At 33.7% G+C, this 27374-nt stretch overlaps 3 protein-coding genes and 1 long non-coding RNA gene across 5 annotated transcripts; 1 reads left to right on the top strand and 3 right to left on the bottom strand.

Annotated features, from left to right (window-relative positions):
- Window positions 1-2036: 2036 nt before the first annotated feature.
- SPARC (secreted protein, acidic, cysteine-rich) lies at window positions 2037-10597 on the bottom strand. The gene is made up of 5 exons (XM_014238590.3): window positions 10438-10597; window positions 3192-3377; window positions 3040-3133; window positions 2351-2961; window positions 2037-2283 (listed from the first exon to the last, which is right to left on the bottom strand). The coding sequence occupies exons 2-5, from the start codon at window positions 3342-3344 to the stop codon at window positions 2224-2226; spliced, it is 918 nt and encodes a 305-aa protein (XP_014094065.1). The 5' UTR covers window positions 3345-3377; window positions 10438-10597; the 3' UTR covers window positions 2037-2223.
- A 652-nt stretch (window positions 10598-11249) lies between these two features.
- Window positions 11250-14786, bottom strand: Rb97D (Ribonuclear protein at 97D). 2 transcript variants are annotated; one of them, XM_014238603.3, is made up of 6 exons: window positions 14598-14786; window positions 14296-14528; window positions 13920-14164; window positions 13241-13864; window positions 13003-13183; window positions 11250-11476 (listed from the first exon to the last, which is right to left on the bottom strand). In XM_014238603.3, the coding sequence occupies exons 1-5, from the start codon at window positions 14676-14678 to the stop codon at window positions 13035-13037; spliced, it is 1332 nt and encodes a 443-aa protein (XP_014094078.2). In that variant the 5' UTR covers window positions 14679-14786; the 3' UTR covers window positions 11250-11476; window positions 13003-13034. The 2 variants fall into 2 exon arrangements, with proteins under 2 accessions (XP_014094078.2, XP_014094077.2); XM_014238602.3 differs by lacking the exon at window positions 11250-11476 and adding an exon at window positions 11657-12602 and having other exon boundaries at window positions 14598-14785.
- A 285-nt stretch (window positions 14787-15071) lies between these two features.
- On the top strand, window positions 15072-22335 carry LOC118680662 (uncharacterized). Its single transcript, XR_004976283.2, has 3 exons — window positions 15072-15314; window positions 21943-22058; window positions 22119-22335. It is a non-coding gene; the product is annotated as an uncharacterized lncRNA (long non-coding RNA).
- ro (transcription factor rough) lies at window positions 17733-25764 on the bottom strand. Its single transcript, XM_036361498.2, has 4 exons — window positions 25475-25764; window positions 25192-25334; window positions 20084-20318; window positions 17733-18409 (listed from the first exon to the last, which is right to left on the bottom strand). The coding sequence occupies exons 1-4, from the start codon at window positions 25762-25764 to the stop codon at window positions 17920-17922; spliced, it is 1158 nt and encodes a 385-aa protein (XP_036217391.1). The 3' UTR covers window positions 17733-17919.
- Window positions 25765-27374: the final 1610 nt, after the last annotated feature.

Here is a 27374-nt window from a genome sequence, read left to right as displayed (position 1 = left end):
CGATTATTTTTAGGTGATACAAACAACCGTTAGTTGAATAAAACTTTTATACTCTGTAGCAACATGTTGCAAGAGTTAAAAACGTTGGGAAGGAGCTTTACATGCATTGCTCAACGAAATCGTGAATGGATTACAATGAAATTTGATATATTATTAAATTATATTATTGGTCATATATTAAAATCATCCTCAAATCAGATTTATGTGACATAAACTCCACCGAAGAGGTTAATTTGATGTGGACAAAATCAACCAGAGGATCGTAATTGATTATATTCGGAATATGAGATTTGAATCAAGGTCAGACTAATTCCATTCATATTCAGCGATAAACCACACCATTTTTAGGAAAATTTGTCGACTTCATTTCTTTGAAATATCACACATTTTTAACGGTTTAAAATCAGGTGAAAAGTCGAAAGTCACTATATTGGGGACGGTAAAAGATCTAAGATTTTTGCATTAACATTATTAATTTATAATTTTTATATTTAAAGCAAATTTTTAAATACATAATGAAAAAGAAACTCTCTGAGTTACATTAAGATAGAAATCTGTAATTTTGTACAGGGTATCGAAGTACGTAGGAAATCTGTGGTTTAAAGTTTTTTTTTTTTGGAATTTGTAACATGGTATCGAAGTATGGAGGAGCATCTGTTGTTTAAAACATTTTAAAAAGTGGGCGAAGGCCCGCCTACTCATAAGTTTAATATATATACAAATTCGCTCAGCACAAGTCTTTTTGGCACCTCCATCTAAGTATACAGTGAAACTGAGTTAAATCGGGTGATAACTCCATCAACATCCTATATAACGGTTCTGTTTAAAAATAACAAAAGTGTGATAACTCATTAAATAAATATAATAAATAAATTATTAAATTCCACAGGCGGAAAGGAGCTTAAAGACATTTTTCTTTACGTGAAATTTTATATTGAACCACACGATTGATTTCAATAAAATTTTGTGCTTAAAAATATCTTGCTTATCTTATGTTATAGTGTGAAAATCGGATGCAACTAAATATAAAGATTTTGGAACTTCCGGTTGGATTTATACCGTTTATGGAAATTATATGTTTACGGATATTGGATATAATATAGTTTAACGCCAAAAATGTGTGAAATTGGTCGCACTTTATTCCATGCAAGCACTTTATTCCGATTTTTCAGTTAATCTGGCAGCTATATGCTATAGTCATTCGATCTAAACAATTTCTTCGAAGATTATATTTATTTTTAATAAAAAAGTTTCCAATACAAGTACTTAATTCCGATGGTTCAGTTTGTATGGCAACAATATTCTATAGTGGTCCGATATCGGCCATTTCAAATAAGCAGCTTCTTAGTCCGTTCCCACGGCAGTCGGGTCTATGTAACCGAAACGGCAAAATTCTGCCGCTTCTACAACTACAACAACAGCAGCTTCTTAGTGAGGAAAGGACAGGTGCAAAATTTCTGATTGACAGCTAAAAACTGAGGGTCTAGTTCGTATATATACAGACAGACGGACGGACAGACGGGCATGGCTAAATCAACTCAGCTCATCATGCTGATCATTTATGTATATATTTTATAGGGTCTTCGACGTTTCCTTCTGGGTGTTACAAACTTCGTGGCAAAATTTATATACCCAGTTCAGGGTATAATTTGAATAATCAGAAGGAACTCGATAAGTTGACATTTCGAATGAAGAAATCAGTATGTTTGTACGCCCAAAAAACGCGGATATTCAAAAATGATTGCACCAAAGTTGAGACCAAACTCCACGTACCTAAACCAAATAAATTTGAAATGTATAAAATCTCTTCTCATCTTCTTCGTATATTACGTCATTCTGAGCATACGAGTATTGAAACGTGATCTAATATCAGATATCTTAATGAAATTAGGGAGAGTGTTTCGCTTAACGAAATGGTTGAAATAGAAAAATATCTTCTCTCGGCGCGACTTCCTTAAGGTCACTTGACTTCTGGAAAGATATTTCTGTCCTTGACTAAGACAATCAAAAATCTTCCTTGTTTACTATATACTATATATTTGCAACAACATTTAAAAAATTTATTATTATTTTAAGCTAAAATCTCATAATGCAGATATTTAAGCATAAAGTTGAAAGATTTTATACATTAAATGTGATAGGCACATAATTTATGTGAACTTTACAATAAGTCAGCGTAAAATTCAAAAAACGTTGCTGGAATTTTTAGGGATCCAACCAAATTTAACCAAGCAATTGCGGGGTGTTTCTGTGAATGTCGTCACAACGCTCATTCAAATCGGTCTGAAATAAAATAAATATATATAATTAGCAATGGCAGTACAGTATTGGCCACCACTTCGACATTCACCTCATCTAATTCCAAGCAAGCGCCCCATTCTATTAAAGTGATGCGATGATCTTTATTGGAGTCACATGACTCTAAGAATGGTGCAATACATTGCTCTAGGCTGACCAAGGGTGCACGGATGGGGAAGAGCTCGTGACGCGACACCGAGCGGTCAGTGTCACCATCTAAATCACACCATTTCCAAACGGCAGCGTTGGCCCAACGACGTGTCATATTCGTCTCAGCTTCCAATTCCATTTGCATGTAATGTTCGGTGAGTTCGTCACGTTCGGCCAAATCACGCATCACGTTAAAAAGCCAATCGCGCATGCGACGCGGAAAGTCTTTCATGTCCTCCTCCGAGCAATTCTTGTGTTCATGACAGGGACCGTAGTAGTCGATGTGAACGTGACTATTTTCGGGATTCAGGCAGCCGGGGGCATTGGTGGCACAAAGACATCTCTGCCTATAGACAGCGCAATCCGAGAGCCAGGTTTCATTACGATTTGTGCAAACGTGGCGACGTGCTTCCGGCTCCTCGGGACATTCGGGTATGCATACACATTTGGCTTCGGTGCCATGCACTTGACAGACACGACCGGCACCGCAATGCATCTTCTCACATGGATCAACTGAATTAAAAGTAAGTTTGTAAATGCGAACTCTTATAAATCAAAAGCAAATATAATATAAACAGAGCAGTAACGTACTTTCGACAACCGGATTCAATATGTTATTCTGTTGATCTAGGGCCTCAGCTCTCAATTGAGCGGCGATCTCATTTTCACGTTCCAAATCCTTGTTCTAAAAACAAAAACGTCTAACTGTTGAGTGGTATATTTTTGTACGTCTTCGTATTTACCGAATTCTTTTGCTCAAATTGGCGCAGCAACTCCTCTGCACTCTCGTCGAAATCTTCCTCAAGCAAATCATCCAAATTGAATTCGTCCAAATCATCGGCAAATACTTGCACCGTGCAGAGCAAGCCTGCCAAAAGCAGTAGTAGCAACTTCATTGTTGCGTAAGCGGAGTCTGCGTCTCGTCACAACTGAAATAAAATACAGAATGTGAACCTTCTCGTTGTGCTGCTGAACTTAGTATGGTATATTCGAAAAAATCGACTAAATTACTGTGAGAGTGGGTCTGAATTGCGACAGCGCTAGAAATAAAGCGAGCAGATAAGCTGAGTTTGTAAAAAACAACAACAACTACATAGCCATTTCAGAGGCTTTGTGTATTTGTTGGTATGTTGGGGGATGACCTCGTCCAGCGATTGTGACTTTTTTCTTCAATTCTTTTCTAGTGCTATCAGTCTTCCGAGCTGCTATTATTTATATATTTAGTTAGTTTAGACACAATTTATTAAATGGGCTTTATTTACGATTTTATATATGGTACATTTAGTGATATGAGTTATCAAAAACAATGAAATAATAATTAAATTGATATAACATCGAACAACAAACGAGCGTGAACCTTGAATAAAAGAGAGGGAGTAACTGTGTCGTCATGTCAACGGTTTCCTTTCTATTTTTGGCATAGTACAAGGAGTCTTAAGGCTTTAATAAACTATACAGGAACTGGGTATATTAAGTTTGCTATGAAGTTTGTAAAACCCAGAAGTAGCCGTCGGATCAGCGTGACTAGCTGAGTCGACTTAGCTATGACCGTCCGTTTGTTCCATATAAACACAAATTAGTTTCTATCTTTTTGCGATATCGATCGATCGATCAAAGAAGCCGTGTAAGGAACAAATTGGGCTCCTATAGCATATAGCTGATCGGTTACATTTTTAAATTTAACTATACATATATTTAGTTGCTAGAAGAAATGCACCTGTGAAGGGTCCTAACGTAAAGTTTTTTCTTGTTTTAAGTTACCTTGGCCGAGTCGCTACAAGTGGCCAAGTTTCGTCTGGGAAAATCATACTCGAAAGCTGAAGCTAAAACCAAAGCTATACTCAAGTCAAGGTGGTGTATTTCTAATTAAGGATTAGTATAGTGTTGAGATAAGTAAGCAGTGCTTTTAAATCGTAAGTGAATAATTTTTGTAAGCAAAAATGTAAAGTTCTTTAAGGTGTTAATTACTTAAAAGCTATCATGATCAGCTTTGGCTATATGTACATACACGCATAGTATATACAAGTTAGTTGAAAAGTTTCTGCGCTCGAAATGAAAAAATCTGTTCGAAATATATTTTTTTATGCAATATAATCTGCCTTAACTTTAATACACTTATTTCAATGATCCTACAATAATTTTATGCCATCTCTATAATAACTTTCCGGAAGCTGTGCAAAATACCCGTCAAAGGCTGTAATAGCTTCTTCATTCGACGAGAAACGCTTTCCATAATATTCGCTTGAAATAATATACGTTGATTGCTTTAACTTTCTGCAGATAATCAATCAACAAACTTCCTTTTGCATCCCAAAAAACCGATGCCATAACCTTATTTGCTCATCGTTGTGACTACACCTGCTTTGGTGCTGAACAATCAGCTTCAGTCCACTGTAAACGTTCTTGTTTCAATTTAGGATCATGGTGGTAGATCCAAATTTCAATCATAGTTATAAAATGACGCAAGAATTCGATTTTATTCTGCTTAAAATTATGCTGAAATGAAATTTGTTTTGGATCCAGTTTTTGTTGAATTGTCAACGTGTGCGGCACTAACTTTCCAAAACGATTTTTCATATGTAATTCTCCATGTAAAATACGAACTACTCATTCGTCTGAAGTGCTTATGGTATTAACAATTTCACGCTTGAATCTCCATTAACAATGTTATGAACTTGCTCAATGATTTCTGGTTGCGGTTTTTGGTCGTCCTTCGCATGGAACGTCTTCAAGTCTAGTACGACCACGTTTAAATTCACCACCCCAATACACTTCTAACAATTGTTCATAAATTTCCTTTGCTTTTAAACCTTTTAAAACAAAGAATCTAATCACTGCGCGATATTAAATTTTTTCCATATTAAAAAAAAATACTCTGAAACGTCAACTTCAAATGGCTTGTAAACAAAGAATTAATTGACCGAATGACTTGTAACTTTGCATGTGTTCTCACGGCAGATGTACCACCTTAAAAAAAAATTGGAGCTAGTTGTGCAATTCCTAATGAGACCAACCAACCAACTTTTCAACCTACTTGTATGTTATATATGCATGTATACTTATCACCTCGACTTATCACCAACTTCCGTTTGTGTTTTAAAGCGCTGCATATTCATAATTATGTCAAGACATGCGCATGAGTGAGTTAAAAAAGGAATGTATATAGTTTATATTATATATAAAGATATATACTGAACTGTTGACCATTTAAAAGCATCTAGAGTTATTTTAATTTTTAAATACTTCTCGATTACTCTTTAAAAACTTTTGTCGGCGCTAAACCATTTATTTTTGTCCGAGACATGCTATCAACAGAGGTGCTAAATTCAAAAACCTAAGCTAACAAAAAGTTTCACGATTCTCACGGAAACTTGAGTTTCTCTCTTTATCTAGACCCTCAAATGGAGAAACACGGCCTACAGCCGTTTGAATTTAATCTTCTGCGTGTTCTACTTTTCCTACTATATTCGGATTTTTCAGTTATTTCAGTGAATATTACTTTCATAAACTGGATACTACATTTCATGTTAGCATGGCATCTGGGTAGTCTGAATATCGACAAGGTATTTCAGCTAGTCCTAAGGAATGTTGAGGAAAGAATGAAAATTCCTGTTACTTGCATTTTTTCGCATGGAAAACTGTTAAATGTAAATAGATTGAAATATGCCAAATGGTCCAGAACTGCATCTAGCAACTTGGTTACATTTTCCTACACGCATACATATGTAACTGTAAGCATTAAATACAACCTACTTGCGTTTCCGGTTTAATCAACTGATTTCAGCGTTGAGTATGAAATCTTTCAAAATACTATATAGTACATACAAATGTATATACGGCTGGGGTATATATGTACATTTGTATATTATACACCGTAAACTGTTTCATCCTTTACTTTTTCTCTTGTCAGCCGAAATTATTAGATTTGCTTGCTGAATTAATTGAAAGCGATCGATTCTGCAGACAGTATATATTATGTGTTTGCGTTTCATACACATGTATTTTTATGAGCTTATACTTATGCATGTACAAGTATATACATATATTGCAGTGAAATATATAAAAAGAACGTTTGTTGGCGCTCTTTTGATGAAATTGTCCATGTGCGGTTTTTTACAGTTTTTCTGTTTTCATGCAGCTTTAATTGATATATTCGCCTACGACGCTCACATGAACTACATAACATATGTTATCATTTATGGAATATACAAATGTACATCACATATGTTATATACACTGCCATATATACTATGCCTGCAAAAGTATTAATATTATAACAACAAAATCTGTAACATATTGAATTATTGGCCTTGATATGTGATATGTGTGTGCGAACGTGCCAATTTCTTTTGATTTTATACGGATGTATATTTAGGTTTATGTTATATGTACACACATAAGTACACCCAAACTCTCCAGAATGAATAAATGTCAAAGTAATGAAAACGCTTTGTACTTTTAAATTTATATATGTATACAACGGTGCCTATATACATGCATACATACATATGTATCTGTATGCATACAAAAAATATTAATGAATATGTGATCAATTCAACAAATCAAATTTATTAGTATTACTGCTATTCAGGGTCTTTGAAGAAGTAAAAAGTAGCGTCATCGGCTCCATTGAGGCAGCAGGAACCATAGCAAATATAATGAGGTCTTTAAAAGGTTAAGGTTCAGGCTAAACTAAACAAAAAATTAAATTATGTTTCGAAAATATTCACTGCTTTCATTCAATTAAGAAAGCAATATGTTTCAACACAGGTTTTACGGGGAAAAGGGTCCAAAATGTTCGATTATTTTGACGTTTACTTTTTAGACTCTTTACAACAGCTGTTCTATGCTACCAGAATTGGCGGTATTTATCGAGCAATAACTGTTGTTTTGGTAATCTTTTCTAATTTCGTCGGTAGTTCCTTACAAATAACACAGCTCTACAAAAATGCAATCTTTTTTCCCTAATGTGCTAGCAGATTTCGTTGATTTCAAGTGTCCAGATTATTATTTTATTTAAAAAAGTATTAAATGTGTTCTTTTGTTTTTGATACTTGCATATCTTATACTTTGATCTATTATCGGCTTGTTAGTAATAAAATTTATTTTTCCAGTCATGATTAGGGTTTTGCGCTCCTTTTTTCCTTTTACAATGCCACTCTTGGTAGATAACTAAAATATGTGAAAAATTCTTCGCAAGGTTTTAAGGTTTAAAAAAATGAAATGAATGCGTTACAAAAATAATGCGTATACTCTCAGAAATATTGATTTCGCCAAACTCCCAGAAATCGGTACAATCGGTCAGTGGAAGAGGTAGGGTGAAACATCTATGACAAAGTTAATTTTTCTCAAAATAAACTCAGAGACTAAATATGTGATCGATTTAGGAATGATAAATCAGTGTGACAAAGCATTGGATGTGAAAGGATATTACTTTAATAACATTTGTAGAAAATTCAGGAATCTTGGTATGGAGAAGTTGAAATCTCAAATACGGCAATTCATGAGAGATATGTATGTTTGGTACGAAAAGTGAAGCTTGGAAAACTTTAGTGTTGATAGTCGAAATTTTCCTAGGTAACCATAAAGCACCAAATTAGGAAGACATTGTCCACAATATGCTGACAAACTTTAAGATTCTAAGAGCACGTATGAGTATCAAGTTAAACTATATAAGTACATATGTACGCTATCATCTGGATAAATTTTAGAAGAATTTAGATAATTATGCTGAGAAATAGAGAGAGGAGTTCCACTAAGAAATTAAGGTAATGGATATGGCAGATTACTGAAGATCTTTCTAAAAAGATTGTTATCTAGAAAATTATAAAGGAAAAGCTCATAAAAGGCATATGATTGTGACATAACATATGTTTTCAACATTTTGTCTCTGTTTACTTCGATGTATCCTTATTTTTTAAAACAAATCCGACATTTTAAATATGTTTATCTGCTATTTTGTTTCATGTTTTATGAAATTTGAAAATAAAGGAGGGCAAATCTTAAAAAATCATTGATAGTGTCATAAATTGTGAGCACAAATATGGTACATATGTATATCCAAAGTCGATGTTATATCTAAGGCAACCAAACCACTGTAGAACAGTGTAATCATAAGCTGCTTTTGTTTGTCTTTTTTCCGATATAAGTTTGATGTTGCTTTAAAATTCTAAACAGCTTTCACGTATGCATCAATATAATGCAGGTTTGTTTTAACCTTTACCCTAAATTACCATCGGTAATGCTTTAAGACAAAAGGAAAAAATTGTTTAAGGAGTTATGTGTGTATATCCGCTTGTGAATTAAAGAAGAAAAATCGATTTTTTTTTGTTTGTTTATACATTTTATATCGAATTTACATACATATATGTATATATTTGGGAATATTTTTCTAAAATTCTTCTCTGAAGAATACATTTTTACAAGCCATCATTTTGTTAAACATCAAAATTTTAACTACTCCGTCGATCATTACCTGTATAAATAGCAATAGCAATTTTTGTCACCACAAGATATCTACTTTCGGAGATCGGCTACGGCTCCAAGGCAATCCAAAAATGTTCGGCAATTATTAAAGTACATTAAATTCTGTAAATTCAATTTTTTTTATATAAAGAAAATCACAAAAAACGCGTATTTCTGACTTGCATGTGTATATAATCCCTTAATGGACTTGTTAACTGGAGTTCTACAAACAAGGCCGTAGAGAGAAAACCGGTACCCGGGGTCCCGATCTAACAGTTTTTGAATCAGCTAGTTGAGTGTGCTTTTGATTTGTGTTTTTGTAACTACTTGTTTATTTATTTTTTCTAACGGTATAATTTGTCGTCGTTTTTCAAATACGCAATAATATGTCTTCTTGGACTAATTTCTTGTAGTGAAATACAATCCTTTTTGAACGATGATTTCATTACAATGCAATGTATTGTCGTTGTCGGCTTGTATATAAAACAATTTATCCGCTGATGACCACATAAGTAGCTGATGCATACATGCAGGAAATAATGCATACGAGTATGCAAATACATGTATACACAGTAAAACCTCGATATATATGAATAATATAGAATACAAAAATGCTACTATTTATGTATGTCCATATGTTTTTTATACCCTGAACAGGGTACATTAAGTTAGCCACAATGTTTTGTAACACCCAAAACGAAAAGTCAGAGGCTCTATACAGTGTATATGTATATAAATGATTAGCATGACGAGCTGAGTCGATCTACTCATGTCCGTCCGTTGGTATGTCTGTATACATATATACAAACCAGTCCCTCAGTTTTTGAGATATCGATCTGAAATTTTGCACGTGTTTTTTTCTCCATAAGTTTTGTTCATTTTTTGGAACGGCCAATATCGGACCCCTATAGCATACAGCTGCCATACAAACTGAACGATCGGAATAATGTGCTAGTATGGAAAACTTTTAAATTTGAAGGGATATCTTCACGAAATTTGGCATGGGTTATTGCTTAAAGCAATGATGCAATTTTTGTATAATCTCTGTGTTTAGATCGAGTCACTATAGCCAATAGCTGCATACAAGCTGACCGATCAAAGTTCTTGTGAGGAATCTTTTGTATTTGTGAAGGGTATTGCAGCTTCGATACAGCCGAGGTTAACGTTTTTTCTTATTTTACTTTCACTTTGAACCATTTTTTCAAGCTACTTTTTCAAAAGATTGTTTGTTTTCATGGTTCGTTATATCGATATTCCTCTACACTTGTTGTGCATCTGCAGATTTTATGAAAAAATTAGGCGCGCGAATGTAGAATCTGCATTGCCGTGAAGCGCAGTGAGCTGCACATTGCTACTTAATCTCATTTTATACAAACGCACACATGCAAACGCAATAAATAAATAAAAAATTAAAGCGCTAATAATCAAAAAGGATGTTTTAATTAAAACAATGGCAAGTTACTATTATTTATGTATAAGTATACACAAAACATACATACATATGTAACTCTCTTATTTACTTACATGACTGCTAAAAATAAATTGCCGAGAAGAAACACAATAAAAGTGCAATGGAATATAGAGCTGATTTTTTTTAAGATTTTTAATTGTTAGTTTCTTTCAACGAAACGATCTAAACGCCTCGAGCACCACCAAACAACTGACTTACTGATCGGACGATGAAAATAATCTGTACCATACGTGTGCATAAATATGTGCGTCTGTAGCCATGCAGACACATATGTGTGCCACCAAGCCGAAAGTACCTCCGCCTATTCGTATACACAAATTCCAGGCACAGTTGTGGAATTATATGAAATAAGCAATAGAAATTTCCACACTGCAAACGTTTCGGGCTTTAAGTGTGAGTGCACACAACCGTTATGTACCGAGATGCTGCCACAGATTGCACTTGCTATGAGCTAATAACTTCTACTCTCCGCAGTGTATGTATTTGGGGGCCACAAATGTTCTACAAAATCAAAAATGCCAGCAAAGCATAAATGGCTGAATGAATAGTTTTTAACTCATTACTGATGAGCCATTTCTCTCACTCCGTTCGTCCACACTTTTTATACCCTGAACAGGGTATGTTAAGTATGCCACGAAGCTTGTAACACTTAGAAGGCAACAAATACAATTTGTATATAAATGATCAGCATGACGGGCGGAGTCGCTTTGCCATGTCCGTCTGTATATACGCGAAGTAGCCCCTTCTTTGAGATGTCGTTCTGAAAATTTGCGCACGTTCTTTTCTCCCCAAGAAGCTGCTCATTTATGCTTTCTTCTTGTTTTGTATAAGCATAACCCTCCACGCATTTAAAATTAAAAAAATATTCGATTTTTAGAATACTTTTATTTGATTATTTCAAACATGTGTACATTTTTATAACATAAATTGTTGAAAAGAAACAGTGTGCTGGAGAAAACTTACCCCAGTTTATGCGCAGTAGCTTTCGGACATACAGAAGCTAACCTAATAAAGTGTAGCTTCCATTTCAAGCGTGTTATACAGCACATCGTCGGTATCTTGACTAGGTGTTCCTGAAACTTGTGCAGTCGCCTCTCGATTCATAAAATGAGATAAAATGGTATATAGCATGCAGAAGACAAGAATTATTAAACATTAAATAGGTAACTTAGTGTTTAGCAAGAAGTTATGACTTATTTTTGATAACGGTGTACTTAGTTGTCTTTACCTGCACGAATTATATATACATATAATAAAATAATTGTATGAGAATTGCATTATGTAGTATATTAAATTTACTTTATTTGTTATACATAACTAAAAACATACATATGCTATGTTTTTTTTTTTTTTTGCAAATACATAGAGAAATTAGTTTCGTGCTAGTTTTAACTAATTTGTTGTGATACGCTAATTGTATAAACTATTATAAAATTATGTGTAATTTTTGGTAGAATACACCAAAATCAATGTGTGTTTTGTAAAATTGTTTTGCTATTTGTAATCCAATTAATAACTATGAATATAAACGTATTTCATCATTAAAATACATAGTATATGTATATGGTATACAACGTTTTTCAAAAAAAATTTATCAACGGTACATTTGTACATTAGCCACTAAGTCATCTTTGATCCACGGTAATATAAATAGAATATACGTCAGTACAATAATATTATTTCAATTCTCTCATAAACCCAAGTTGATAATCCCAATTCTTTAGACTAAACTTATTACTTTGTGAAATTATTGATGTCTTAATATATGTATATAATTATTGATATTTAGCGTATGTATTGACTTTGCCAAACAATTGACAAATACGAGACTTAATGAATTTCTATATTTTGATTATAAATAGTACAACGTAAACTTCTGAACTCATAAATTTTACAAATATATATATATATATATACATATGCCTTCCGAAAGAGTAAATTGTTGGCATATAATTACAAGATTTTCAAAACATCTATATAATAAGGCAATTAATTAAGAACTCTAACAATAAAAGTAGCACTACTTAGAGAATTATTTCAACATATTGCCTATATGCATAAGGATATGTATATTTCTAAAGTACACATATATATTACTTAAACGTAAAATAATTGTCCTTTTAATGCAATGACCTATTAGTGTGATAGACAAAACAGGTAAGCCCTTCTGTGATTTATAATTAAGCATTTCTTCTATATTGAGCTTGTTGTATTATACCTAAATTAAAGAGAATTAAATCAGAAGTTAAATATTTTACATAAAAAATTTGTACATAAATTGTAATGTAAATATTATAATTTTCATTTAGCCTTTCAAGAAGCCAAAAGCATTAGACGCACATATATACATATACTTTAAACTAAAGTCATTCTATTTTAAGAAATCATAATAGGGGTGTTTTTTTTTATATAGAGATCGGATATTTTAAATATTAAGGAGAATAAATAAATATTTGGCCATCTCTCAGTTCCAAATTATAATTAAAAGTGTTAATATTAGCAACGCACCCTAAAATATCTTAAAACTACATCTAAGAAAGCTTAGTAGTATCAAGTTTTGGTAGCGAATGAATATATATATATATATGCATATGTGCACTTTTCAAACACGCAATTACCTTATATTGAATCAGTGGTCATTCGAAGTTCTTCAACGCCTAAACTTATTTGCCATTTGGGCAGCAGTGTTGACTGGCGGACCTAAAGGTGGACCATTTTTTGGCGGTACTGAAGCAGCAGGTGGTTTAACTGCGCCATAACCATTATAACCTTGGGGTGGTGGTTGTTGGTTTCCATTGGCTAAAAATGTTTAGAGATTTTTAATAATTATACGTAAGTAAAATGTAAAATTATTACCATAATTGGAACTCTGTGGTGGGCCGTAAGGATGCATACGATTCGTGTTGGGTTGGTTATGCTTAGTAGGACCACCAGCATAATTTTGCTGATAACCATTGCCAAAGTTGGCTGGTGGACATTGTGGTGGCGGCGGTCCACTTACTGGTGGAGCATTCCAAGCCCCAACTGGTGCAGGACCGTTTGGTGGTTGTGGACCTGGTGCAGCATTATTCGACTGCCATTGATTGGGATACCAATTGGTTGGTGGTGCACCAACTTGTGGCGGTGGTGGTCCGGCATTCCAACTATTCCAGCTGTAGGGTGTATTCCAGCCATTAGCTGGTACTGGCGGTTGCGGATATGGCCCATATTGCGGTGGTGGCGGATGTTGTGGAGGTCCCCAATAGTTGTATGGTGCTCCTTGTGGGTATGGTGCAGGTGGTCCTTGTTGATATGGTGGCATTGGCTGTTGTGGCACTGGAGGACGGAAATTCGGAGGTTTTTGTCCACCTGGTATTAGTTTTTGTCCATTATTGCCACTTCCATCATCTGTGCCTGCCTCGTTTCCCTGTTGTTTGTCTTGCTTATATACAGACTTCTTAACATCAACAACAACATATTTAATTGTATGTGCCTTTTGTACTATAACAATTCAATTCTCAGTTAGCATTCATTGTTTTTAAAAATACATACTTACGTATTGCCTTATCAACAGAGTCATAGTCATCGTATTCTATAAAAGCAAATCCGCGCCGCTTTCCGGTTGTTCTATCCGTAAGAATTTTTACTGATATAACATTTCCAAACTTGGAGAAATATTCTTCCAGGCATTTTTCATCATGATTATCCTTAAGACCGCCAACAAAAAGTTTTTTAACCGAAATGTTTGTTTCTCGTGTCTCACGTTCCGGGCGAGGGAGCGCTCGCTTTGGATCTACTGTTCTAAAGGTTGCAAAAAAAAATTACATTGAAGTAAGTACTTCTAATATCTTTAATTAACACAATTACGTAGTATTTAGTGTCATACAATGCAATCGAAATTATTTAAGTAGTTTAGTTAGGCGTGTACTTACTTGCTATCAATTATGTGTGGTCTATTTTTCTGGGCCTCATCTACGCTAGAGGCTTTAGTATATGTAATAAATCCAAAACCTCGTGAACGTTTCGTTGTTGGATCGCGCATTACAACTGCATCCACTACCATACCCCATTTTCCATAAAATTGTTTTAAGTTTTCTTCCGTAGTATGCGACGCCAAACCACCGATAAATAATTTTCGAAGGTGTTCCAATTCACAGATATCTTCCTGAAAAGTTAAAAATAATTTTCAATATTAACAATACTTATATCTACTTATCTGAAAGGTGGAACATACTTCGTCATGAGCTTTAATATTCTTTGGCGACTCCGATAAGCTTACAGTTTCAACTTCGGGCGTCTCAACTTTTATCGACATTTTTATAAGATTCTTTTGCTTTACTACAATTTTTTTTAGAAATAAAATAAAAATTTAAGATTGATTTTGACTGAATTCAGAAAATCTTTAATTATCTATACAGGAAGAAATAAAATGGCGAACAAGTTGCCAGAAATATGCAATAGAATGAAGAGACTGCCATATCATTAGACAATTAGACAATTAGAATATTCAATATTTTATTATCTGAATACGATTTTGTTTCCATAATATTTTATATCAATTCAATGATATGCATTTTATTAACAATAAAATAAAGAGGAAAAAGGTACCGCTTGAATTTATACAATTTACACATGAACGAATGGCAACCTTGAATTCTTATGTATTTTCGATTTATTTTTGTTACATCTCTAACAGAAAAGCATTTATTAAATTTCTCAAAATTTTTTGTGGCAAAAAAATTTAAATTTTTCTAAAATATGTAAATAAATTCGAAAATCTTAAAATTAGCGGTTGATTGAACCTTTTAGAACGTACTGTACTAAATTCACCACGCTGCATTCCAACATTAACATCAGCTGTTAACGCTGTTTATGCTGATAAGACCAATTTGGTTGGTGCAAGAAAAAATAGTGGAGTGGCGTATTTACATCTCTGGCAGAAAAAGTTAAGGTAAGCTTAGTGCCAGAACTATAATAAATGCCAAATGTTATGCAGTTGAATATAAAGTGATCGACTCTTTTGAAAAAAAGTTTTGCCCTGTTCTGAAAACTGCAAGTTGGTTATGTCATGATCACAGTGATAGTTGGTGTATTGCAAATGTAAATATTTACTTCAAGCAATTGTTGTATAGTTTCAGGCGTTGGAACATGTGATTTTATATAAGCTACAACTTTTTCCAAAATAAAAAAAGTTACTAGAACTGTGGCTTAAACATATAATTTGTATGCAATAAATATGACGAAATAATGACAATAAGAAAGTTTGAGGGTACTACAGTAGTTCCGTCTGAAATCTTTTCCTACGAAAGAAGTAAAGTTTTATCCAACAGGAGTAACATTTGTAACAGTTTATATACTGTTCCACCCAGAAGGGGCACACTCGGCTACTTCTTCCGAAGTAAGACAGAAAATGAACTCGCATAGCAATTTTTGATGGACCGGTTCGAATACGTATATAGGTGTTTAATAATGACTGAACCTCTTTCTAGTTTCTAGTTGACGATACTCTTTATAACTGCATATTTTAATATTTGTTTTTATTATTATTTATTAGTAAAGATTATTGTTAAACTAGGGATGAAAAATGCGTCGATTATGGGCGTTATCCCATCTGCCCAATTCTGGTGATTTCGAACCATTGTGCCAATACATTTAAAATGGTTCCATTCAATGTGTTTACATTACAAGATTTTTTTGTTAAACTTAATCCATACAAAAAACGCATTGGTTTTTCAAAACAGTAATTACAGTAAAACAGTAACACTTGATGAATTCTTAGAAACACAAGAAACAAAGTTAATTTTGGTTGCAACAAAGCTGTAATACCATTTACATAGAAAAACAAGCATATATACAAGAATTTGATTTTGATCGATCAGTTTCTATGACAGCTATGTATTGTATATGCCATAATGGTCCGATATTGGCGGTTCCAACGAATGAGCAGCTTCTTGGGGAGAAAAGCACGCTTGCAAAATTTCAGATTGATATCTCAAGAAACTTATGTGAGGGAGTACTTCGCGTATATACAGAGAGATTGAGAACGGCCGTCTGGCTAAATCGAATCAACTCGTCACGCTGATCAATTATATATATTTGGATGTTAAAAAGTTCATGGCAAACTTAATATAACCTGTTCAGGGTATAATTACCATATATTCAAGATAACTACATACTTCCATACGTCGGTGTACCTTTTATTGAAATCTTTAATTATTATTTCTTGCGATTAAATATTTCTGGCCGGTGCTAAAATTTACCTATTGTGTGCGTTGCGGAATTATTGCCATATCTACTTTAATTACAAATACAAAACACTCACTCTACAATAAACAACGGTTGAATGCATAGTGAAGAACTTAATCTTCGCTGCATTCTCCTTGAATGATTCTTTACACTTAAATCTATACTTACGTATATATATATATATGCATTTATCGGTATTGTTGTTGTAAATTATATGAAGAAAAGATTTCTCAGCATTTTTGTGTATTCCGTTTGCATGCGTACATATGTATGTATGTACAAGTATGCTTTTAAATTTTCATTTTCGTGTTCTGAAAGCAGCACATTCAGTTACATATCCACGCATGAACGTACGTACAAAACATAAGAAGAAGTGATTCCGTAAGAACTTTAGCCTTTTTAGAGTTACTAGCTCGGTAAAGTTTCTTAGCTTGTTCATGCGCTAAAAAATTATGAGCTTTAAGGCACACACCTGGCGTGAAATTTTGAAAAAATTAATTTATTATTTTTTGCATAATTCGGTAGTCTATAAAAAATACCATACTAAAATTTTAAAGCGATATGTAAAATATTTTTTGAGTTACAGCCTCCTAAAAAGTAATCGCTCAGTTCAATCAGTTTCTCGAAGTAGCGTTTTTTGAATTTGCTATAGTGGAGGACGTATTTTTAGCGCCGTCGGAAATCGCATGAAACTCGAAAAATATTTCATATTTTTTCTGTTCAAAATATTTTTACCCTTAAAAATTACAAATTAACAATTGATACAACAATTTTTTTTCATTCACAAACATCGCCTTATTTTAGGTGTGGTCATGTGGTGCCTCTTAATAAGTTTTAAGAAGTTTGCCTTAGTGTTTGCTTAAAAAAAGCTGAATTATTTTGATCATATTTGCAATTTTAAGGCATAAAATTCGCTTGAATGGAAACTTGTAATAAACTTAGAAGTAAAAAAGACTCGAATTCATTTACCGTCCCGTCTCTATCTTCTCTCTAATTTCGGTTAGTGGCCTCGTTGACTTCAAGGTAGGCTTGGATTGGAACAAAACTTTAGTGTAACTAATTGTATTATATGGAAGTCATTCGTTGCCTGCCATTATATCGGAAATAACTAAAATTAGCAATATTTATATATTTTTTATTCTTTTTATTAATCTAATTATTATAGGTTTAATTCAAAGTTTCTAGTATGTTCGAATATATACAAAAATCGGAACATTTCACTCCATACCTTCAACCATAAAAAAATGCAAATAAAATGCACATACAAATCAAATAAGCGCTCGACTTCTTCTCGCTTCCATTACAATTGGCTAACACGAATCGATGAGTGTAGTTAAGCCACTAGAAGCATTACTTCCGCTTACGCCTTTGTAAAATGCCCGTTCACTCAAATCGCCATAATGGCCACCAAGGCTTTCAAGCTGGTTTGCAGCTAGCTGTGGTGCGTGCCTCTGTGGATCTAGCACTGAATGTGCTGTTGTTTGTGTGTAGAAATTGGCATCAAGCGATGGTGTTCTTGCGGCGACATTTTTGTTGTTGTTGATGCCATTCAGTGTACGCGTATGCGGCACGATCGAATTGCGTGTTTGTTGCTGCGACGCCGTTGGTGGCAGCGAGGAAGGTGGTGGTGGTGGTGGACCAGTTAGTGTTGTTGGTGTTGGTTGTAAAATGCCATTGTTATTGGGCGCATGTTGTTGGTAAAAGCCCTGATGAAGATTCGTTATCATTGGCATGGGCGGTGGATAGCTCGCTGTGTGTCCCATGATTGTGGTCATAAAACCATTGGCGACGACAAAATTTCTGAAATGGAATGTAGCAATACAGAGCAGCACATTTGTAAGTTTGTATGCGAATATAAGTATTGTATATTTATGAGTGCACGTTAACTATGTGTATGCAGATTTGTGTGCATGTGACAACTGAATTGTCCGCCTAGGGCTAATTAGTCGTAATTGTGCGCGTAAATGTCGTAAAATTAATTTCGTGTTAATTTTATTGTAAACAATAATTTTAAAGATGACAGTTTTTACTTCCGTTTATTTTATGCTTCAGCGATTAAAACAGAGAGGGGAGTTTAATGTATACACAGCGGAATATTATCGATATTTACGATATATTGCGACAAAAGAACAAGTCTTTTTGTAAAGATATAGGTGTAATGATATACATATGTAAATATGTAATATAATTCTAAATATGGAAAATAAATGAAGTGTTGTTATTATATAGCCATATTTGTTATTATATAGCCAATTAAACTAGAATTTAAAGAGAGAGAGTTTGACAAAGTAGTTTAACAGATAGGCTGAAAAGTTTCGATGTAAAGACAGCAAATTTTTGAAGAAATTCAATTTTATAATTTAGCATATCCGTTATTGAGGTACATACACCGAATATAGCGTGGTTCCAATTTTTCGATATCATGTTTTTGGAATTATTTGCGTTTGGCTTAGAAACAGGCCGGCGATTTCCAACGATGCTCATGCTCTTGAGTTCTGAGAACACAGTACAGTGTTTGGGTAGAAGTTTGCTTCACTTGTAACCCAATTCACGCCATTTTGTCATGAATTTCATTGATTTGTGATACGGTGAAGCTGCGGTTTGTGAGCACGCGTCGCAACATTTCACCAATTTTAGCCAAAGTTGTACTTAGTATTTTCAATATACTTCAAAAGAGAATAAACTTGCTCCATAATTACCATAATCTTAGTACTATCAGATCAATTTTGGCCCCGGACTGATTATATGAAATTTTACGTATTTTAAAACAAATATTTTATCGCCTTTAGAATAGGCTCTGGAGCCAGTACAATGCAATTTTCCATGGGATGATCTTTAGTACCTTCAGCGAATTTTGGATATTCGGTGTCGGCCCATTTTTGGATGTGGGGGGCTCAGTAATGAGCGTTTGATGAATGTAGGGTCCTCAGCTAAGTTGTCAAGCATCTGTTTGGCGACCTCTACTCGATGTGGGTTTTGTAAAAGTATTTTAGTTTACTATTTCTCTGATTCTCGTCATATTAGACGTTTTTTAAACGCTTTTGCTTGCATGAGGCAAGTTTTCGATGACTTCACGACCTTCACTGAATGCTTGGTGCCACTCAAGTACTAGTTTTCGTAATAAAGTAGACTCCATAAAACACTTCTGTTACATTATCAAAGATTCCTTGTCCTTGATTCCATTGGAAATAAAAAATTCCAAGCAAAATCGTTATAAAATTTTTTTTCCGTGATAAAAATTGCCAGACAAACTTTTTGCGTTATAAGCAAACGGCTGCCAAGCACATATATTATATGATATATGGAGATCAAAGTTTGCACGAAAACTTTTTTTTAACTAAGTATGCAGTCTTGTCCTTAATAATAATATTTTGCGAAAAATAAGTTAAGTTGTAGATATACCGTTTTGAAAAGACACTACTCAGTTCATTTGCTCACAAATTCTGAAAATTGTTATCATAACTTCATATTTACCTATATTGCTGATCAATTTGAGCCTTTTCAATGCGTTTGTCCTTTGCGCGTCGATTTTGGAACCAAATTTTAATTTGTGTCTCGGTTAAACGCAACGTTTCCGCCAATTCAAAGCGACGATTTCTCGAAATGTATTCATTACGATGAAACTCCACTTCTAGACGCAACGTCTGCTCAGTGCTAAATGTGGTGCGTTGTCGACGTTGACGACCCTCCTTCCGTCTACGACGAGCAACTGTAAAGGAAACAAACAAACAAATGCTTACACTTCAGTTTCCGAAACCGCAGTAATCATTCAATATAAATTGGTATAAAAAAGTTAAGCTCTTATTATAACACTTGCTTGTTTACACCGATATTCCCATTACATGTGTAACTGATATTAAGAACGATATAAAGTACATATGTATGTACATACAGACATACCTATATAGTCATGTTAACCACCCTGATCTTTCTCTATTTTTATATGCAATATTTATTAGGGCTACTGCACGCACCGGCCGCAGATTGAACACAATGAAGATACTAAATGGAAATTAATCTCCCGTTTGTGTAATCAAAACATATGTATTTAAAAAATGATTTAATGTTTCCGGCAGTAACATTCTAGCTTACAGTATTTATGTGTTTATGCTTCTAATGTTCTATTGGTAAAGCATAATGCTTCGAATTGTGCGTGCATACCATTGTAAATGATAAACAACTAATTAAGCTCTCAACCAGTCGAGCCATTCCTCCTCCCCCACAAGGCGAGCGAAGTTTAACTGCGGCTGTAATGTTACCATTTTGGCATTCCCAAATATATTCCACTTGTTAGCCCGCGCACGCTTTGTCGTCACTTCTGATCCGGGAATTTTCACACAATGCAAACAGCTGCGCTAACGGATTCATTGTATCCGTTGCCGCTGCGTTATTACAATTTTTGCACACTCCATTCCAGCAGTAAAAAAAAAAAACTTAAAAATACAGACCGACATAAATAAAAGTAGTTTTTTTTGCGATAATAAGCAGTATTGCGCTTGAATAAAATGAGTTGGACTTTAATTTGCTTATAATCCTTTTTTGAGCGGCTTTGCTTGAAACCAAAAGTATTGTGTTGACAAAGTTTCAATACTTTTTCTACTATTAAATTAAATACACTTGGCTAGGCTAAAAAACTATGCACCCTGCAATCACACTATTAATTTCCATTACGTTAGCTTTTTTCAGGTGCGTCAAGCTCTTTTCAAGTAATTTGATCTGCTCCACTTCTCGGCGTGTTTGCTGGAAATCCTGGATGTGTTTTTTAGGTTTCCTTTTCATATCAGTTACAGTGTTTGAATATTTTTTGTTTGCGTAATGAGTTTTTAATCCGTTCTTAGTTTTTACCGAGTTTTTTTTTAGTATGCGAGTTTGCAGCGGGAGGAGAAGAGTAACTCCTATGCGTTAACCGGTTTTACCGCAAAGTCTAAATGAAAAAACCGCATGTATGGTTTTAAATACAACTACTAAGCGGTACATTTTTTGTAAACCTCTGCGAATTATCTTGTACTGTCCTGCACTTTCATTCATTAGTAACAAGTTTGTTGTGAAATTCGATATGTTCGCACTTTTTATGGCAGCGCTCCTATTTGTAAGCAGTTTGTATTTTATAACTTCAACTTTTATATCATTATCACATACTCGTATATATTTATTATATAATATTATATATACATTGCGGCATTTTTTTTGTCACTTTTATGACGCACCTGTGCCAAGTTGCGCGTGAGAAATTTTTGACTTTACTTATAAATTCACGTTTCCTGATTTTCAAATGGACGCTTCCTCTTTGTATCCCTTTATTTTATTATTATTATTTTTCCTTATCTGCTTAGCAATGTATGCGGCATTTCGTCAGATTTTGAATAAACACGTGTGGCTGAAACCGTTGCCAAAATTTTTGGTTAATCAACAGACGCGGATACTTACACAGAAGCCAGAGAATATTAAGGTGGGTTTATAGTAGTTTCGATTGTAGTTCTTAAAAATGATTCGGCTGTGCTACTTACAGTTACCGCCCACACCAAAACCCTGTTGTCTAGCCGGTTGCACGAATTGCGTTTGGGTTGAATATGCGCAAAAAATTGCGGATTTATTGAATGGTTATGACGAGAAAGCACAAGAAATTATTTTGAATAAAGTACCAGATCCGGTGTTGAGAAGTTTCTTGAAAGTAGAATTGAAAAGCATTCAACAACAGAGAGAACGTGAACATTTCGACGACTGATAAGGTAATAGTTGCTTCTTTTTTATTTAATTATTATAGTTAGTTGCTTTTGTATTAATATTTCAAACGTTTTTAGTAAGTAGGAGCGATAATATATGCGATTATTGATGTTTTAATCAAATACTCAGCCAACGAAATAGAAGCAAAAAATATTTATTGTAATTTAAAGCAATCATGTAATCCAATTTATGTGTGTAGATTTTTTATTTTCGAAAAAAAACGTACTCTACCTTATGCATACCATCTGATCAAATATGACCCGGACTGATAAAAATAAACTACTTTTCACCTAATTTAATACAAATCGTTATCCACGTCTCGTAATCCGTAATTATTCGTTTTTTTTTCAATGTAGGGTCCTCAGCTACTTTGTCAAGCATGTTTGTTGCGACCTCTATGTGAATTCATAAGAGATTTTGTGAACCTCTGCTATCTCTGCGCTGCCAACGCGACGTTTTTCAAGCACTGCTTCTTATTCTTATTTTTCGATGTTACTGTCATTAACAGAGGTAGATGGATGACTTGCATGTGACAAGTTTTCGATAACTTCACGATCTTCACTGAATGCTTTATACCACTGAAATACTTGTAATCGTGATTAAGTAGACTTCTCAAAATACTCCTGCAACATTTTCATCGATTCCGTAGCCTCGTTTCCATTAGAAATACAAAATTTTAAACAAACTCGTTGTTATAAATTTTTCCATGGTAAAAATTGCCAGACAAACTTTTCGCGTCGCGTGACAAACTTCACACGAACATAAAAAAGGTTCAGGTCCGACACATATTTGATCAGATGGTATATCGATTACATCTGATTCATAACGAATGATTGCAGCAAAAGTAAGAATTTAAAGAAGAGAATACAGTGGAATGCTGCGCTAAAGCGATTTTATTCGCTTTTGATTCTGAAGTTAAAGTTTTGTCCCTAGGTAGTTTTTGCGTAAGTTCAAATCATCATCAATGGGTTAATTTCAACAATTAACGGTATATTTTTTGTTTACTTTGTCTGGTTCTTTCCTATAACTGTTCGAATTTGGTCAAGTCATTTATCCAAAAACATTTACTAAATTTTTTTGATATGCAATTTAGATATTAGATTACTACTTATAAATAAGGACGAAAAAAAATATACATGTAAGAAATTAGTTATTGTTATTGTAGTAGTAGTAGAAAATATTCCCCAAACAATTGTAAGGAGTTTTGCCGTGTTGATAGTCCTTGACCGGATATAAATCCAGCTTTATTTCGTTTACGTAGATCCGACTATCTTGCGAGCGGGATTGGAAATTAGCCGAAACGAACTCTAAACGAAACGACTTTCAATTTCACTACCAAACCGTTTCAGTTCACATTGAAAAGATAGAAAACAAAAATCGATCTCACATTTCTGCGGAAAAAATAGACGATAACTGCATTTATGTACTATATTTGGTAAAAGCTAAAATTTATAATTGACTGTGGGTGCTAATAATTCATAATATTTATATTATCAAACGCAAGCTGAAGATATTTATTTGTAATATCTACTCGCACCTACAAATAAATTAGGTTTTAACATAATTTTTCTCATACACATTTTTGCTACTTTTCCTGTATGTAATATATTATATTTATTATATTCTTCTACCAAAAAAATATGTCTTAATTATATTCAATTAAATGTGTAAAATTTGTTGGTTTCTTTCACAGAGATGCGACCTATATGTCGCCAACCTTGTACTCGTGGCCTCTTAATACAACCCGCTAAAACAGTTCTTAATTATCTTTTGCGTATATATGGTGATAAATCGGGCCAAATTGAGGTAACTATTTGCTAACTTTGATACGTTGAAACATTTTTAACAATAAAAGTTGTATGAATAGATTCCACCCGAACCCACAACATGCTGCATGTCTGGCTGTGCGAATTGCGTTTGGATCGAGTATGCAGAGACATTATCAAAACTTTTTGAAGGTAATGACGAAAAGGCGAGACAAATTATATTAAGTAAAATAACAGATCCAAATTTAAAAATGTTCTTAAGTATGGAGTTGAGAAATATTTCACAAAGGAAAGCTGATGAAACAAGTACGAGTACTTCGAAAAAGGATCAATAGCCGCTACAGAAAAATAGTATATAAATTTATTGCCTCCCTATCTTATTTAACAATAAACTAAATATATTTATATTCTATACAAATTAAGTGCAAAATAAAATAATTCAAATATACAATGAAGAAAATTTTAGTGAGTTTTTTGTTTTTTTACTATATTTAGTTGAGAGATTTATCGCGTTGTTAATTTATGTTAGTTAAAAAAGTGATCCTTCTCAGATATTATACACTTGTGCCAATGTTTTTTCTAATCCGTAAAACATATGCTATAAACACTTTTTGGTTAGCATTGAGTTCTTTCAAACATCTATGACGGCGGTAAGAACTTTACTATCAAACACAACTTCAATCAAAATTTCAGTCGAATCGGAAGCGTAATTGCTGTATTCAGTAACTCTTCTATTTCGTTGGCTATTGTCAAGGAGAGTTTCTGCGTCGTATCTTGATTGTTGCCAATACATGGATCCACTGGTAGTCACCAGAGACCAAAGGACAGTCGAAACAGTGAACTTTACCAGTTACGAAGTAGGGAAAGACTGTGCTATTTGCCAGAGAGATGATGAACACCGTGTAGTTTTCTTCATCGCCAAACTGCAGAACAACAGTACACATAATTCTTATCTTAATTTTCACCATAAGAAAAAATAACTTACGTTTTCTCATCTTATTGGTTATAAATTATATATTGTAAAAACATATAAAATTTGTAATAAAAAGTTCGAGACCAAAACTGATATGCATATATGTACATATTACTTACGAAAGGCCGTAAAACCGGCGGTAAAGTTTGGTTCACTTGGAAATCCAAATGGAATATTTGGCAACGCTGTCCTTGAACTGTAGCAAACTTTATTATAATCAGGCGCGCTGTACGGATCATACATGCTACATCCATTTGGTAATCTAAAGTAAGAAAAACACATTGCTTGTATATAATCAATATCCGTAAAGGAGATGTGATAAAAAAAATTATATAAACACTGCTACATAACACTTCTTCATGGCACTCAATTTTTACTTATATTTCACTTTAAAAATCGCACCTCTCATCGTCGTTTATAGAGATTTCTGGAGAAGACAGACTGCCCTCATCGCTCTGATAGGTGCTATCACATATTGTCGCACTCAAATTGGCCACATAATTTTTTTCAGTTTCATTAGATGTTGTGATTTGCGCATCACCACTAGCGGCACTTGGCTTTATATTGGACACAGTTTCATTTGATTCGAGATGACCGTAGAGACGTTCGAAAAATTGTCGCGGAGACGATGGACGGTTTTGCGTAGTTTTATCAACAACGGTGATACTGGGATTTGAATTAATCGGATGCATTATTTACGTATAAATAAACCGTTTATTGAACGGTCGACAAATGAACCGAACTAAGGGAGCTTTGGAAATTAAATGAACTGACGGCGAAGAGCTGTTTAGCTTTACTGTTTTAAAACTGCTAACTATGCCTATTAACCGTATCCTGCGATTATGACCGAGCAGAACTTTTACTTCCGTTGCTTGTGATAAACCACCACAGAGCAATGGTCAGCAGAACCTTAGTATTGGTGTCATTCAACACCTACACGTTAAGACGCCACCATAGCACATATACTCGTACACACGTTGCAACGGTAGATTTTCGGTTCCTCTACATAAGAACGGCATCGAATTCAGTCACCGGATAAGTTTGGAAGCAATCGCAACAGTAAATTAAATTGGCTTAAAGGAAAAAAAAGAAATGCGAAAAATACTATATGAAACCTAAAAAAAAGAAAGGTGCATATCTATCTATCTACTTGTATATACATACATACTTATATATAAACATCATTGTTTAGCAGGAGACGTGTTGTGATTGGTTGGCGCAGGATAATTTCATCCCTAGCACAAATGAAGGTAAGCACTGAGAAAAATTATATAATGTGGTTATCAAATAAGTTCTTGGAGCCTTGAAATTCAGTGTGGGATTTTGCGACTTCTATCATTTCACTAAAAAAATGTAAAAAGTGCAATAATATTTATATGTTAAATCAATCTTTAGTAGAAGAAGATTATATTATACATATTATAGCAGATATATGACTGGTTCTACAGTGTGATGTCGAAATACGATCGCTATTTGAAAAAAACATATACTTTATTTTAATATGAGGTGGAGTATTTATATATAAATAATTTTTGGAACAATTTATATTTTGTTACTATTTAATATGTAAGAATTGCAATTTAACTGTTTTGATTAATATGAAAACTCGAAGTTGACAACTACGAGCCCAACATATTGTTTACAAGAGCTTAAATTTTTATTAAGGGGTTATATCCACTTGCAGGCCAGAAAAAGAGGTATTTGTGGACTTTTTTTTTTAATATTTAATAAATAAATACAAATAATGTACATCTACAAAATTTAATTTACAGTTTATGATCAAAGAACTAGGTAAAATATGTTACTTTGAAAATAAATTTAAAAAAACCGAAATTATTATAAAAAATGTTATTTCTTCGAATTTTGGGAAAATATTCTTGAAGATATCTACATTCGATATCTGTATATGCGAAAATAAAAATCGATTTTTCGAAATTCACAAGAGGATGTCCTCTCAAATATTTACAGTGTACCAAAATTTTTATATTCTTTTGTGAGCATTTGTGTATGTAGTGTGCCAACTAGGCACTCACACATACATGTACATATTTATGAGTGAAGCCTCAATGTAAAATTGGCTCCTCCCATTTTCAAGGATAGAATAAAGATACAAGAAGTGGAATGAAGATAATCAGTACAAAAGTTTTTTGACTCGATTCTTTAGAAGCTAACGATGTACATATGTATTAGTGTGTACTTAAATTATTGTTCGTAATTATTGCTTTTAATGAACTTGTATGTTTGTTTATATTGATGTGTCGAAACTTTAACTCCACATTATTCCAAGTTATAAAGTTTAATA

This window comes from Bactrocera oleae, chromosome 2 (genome assembly GCF_042242935.1).
Source record: "Bactrocera oleae isolate idBacOlea1 chromosome 2, idBacOlea1, whole genome shotgun sequence".
NCBI lineage: Eukaryota > Metazoa > Arthropoda > Insecta > Diptera > Tephritidae > Bactrocera > Bactrocera oleae.
The sequence above is the reverse complement of the archived record's forward strand: the minus strand, read 5'-3'. Positions and strand labels throughout refer to the sequence as shown.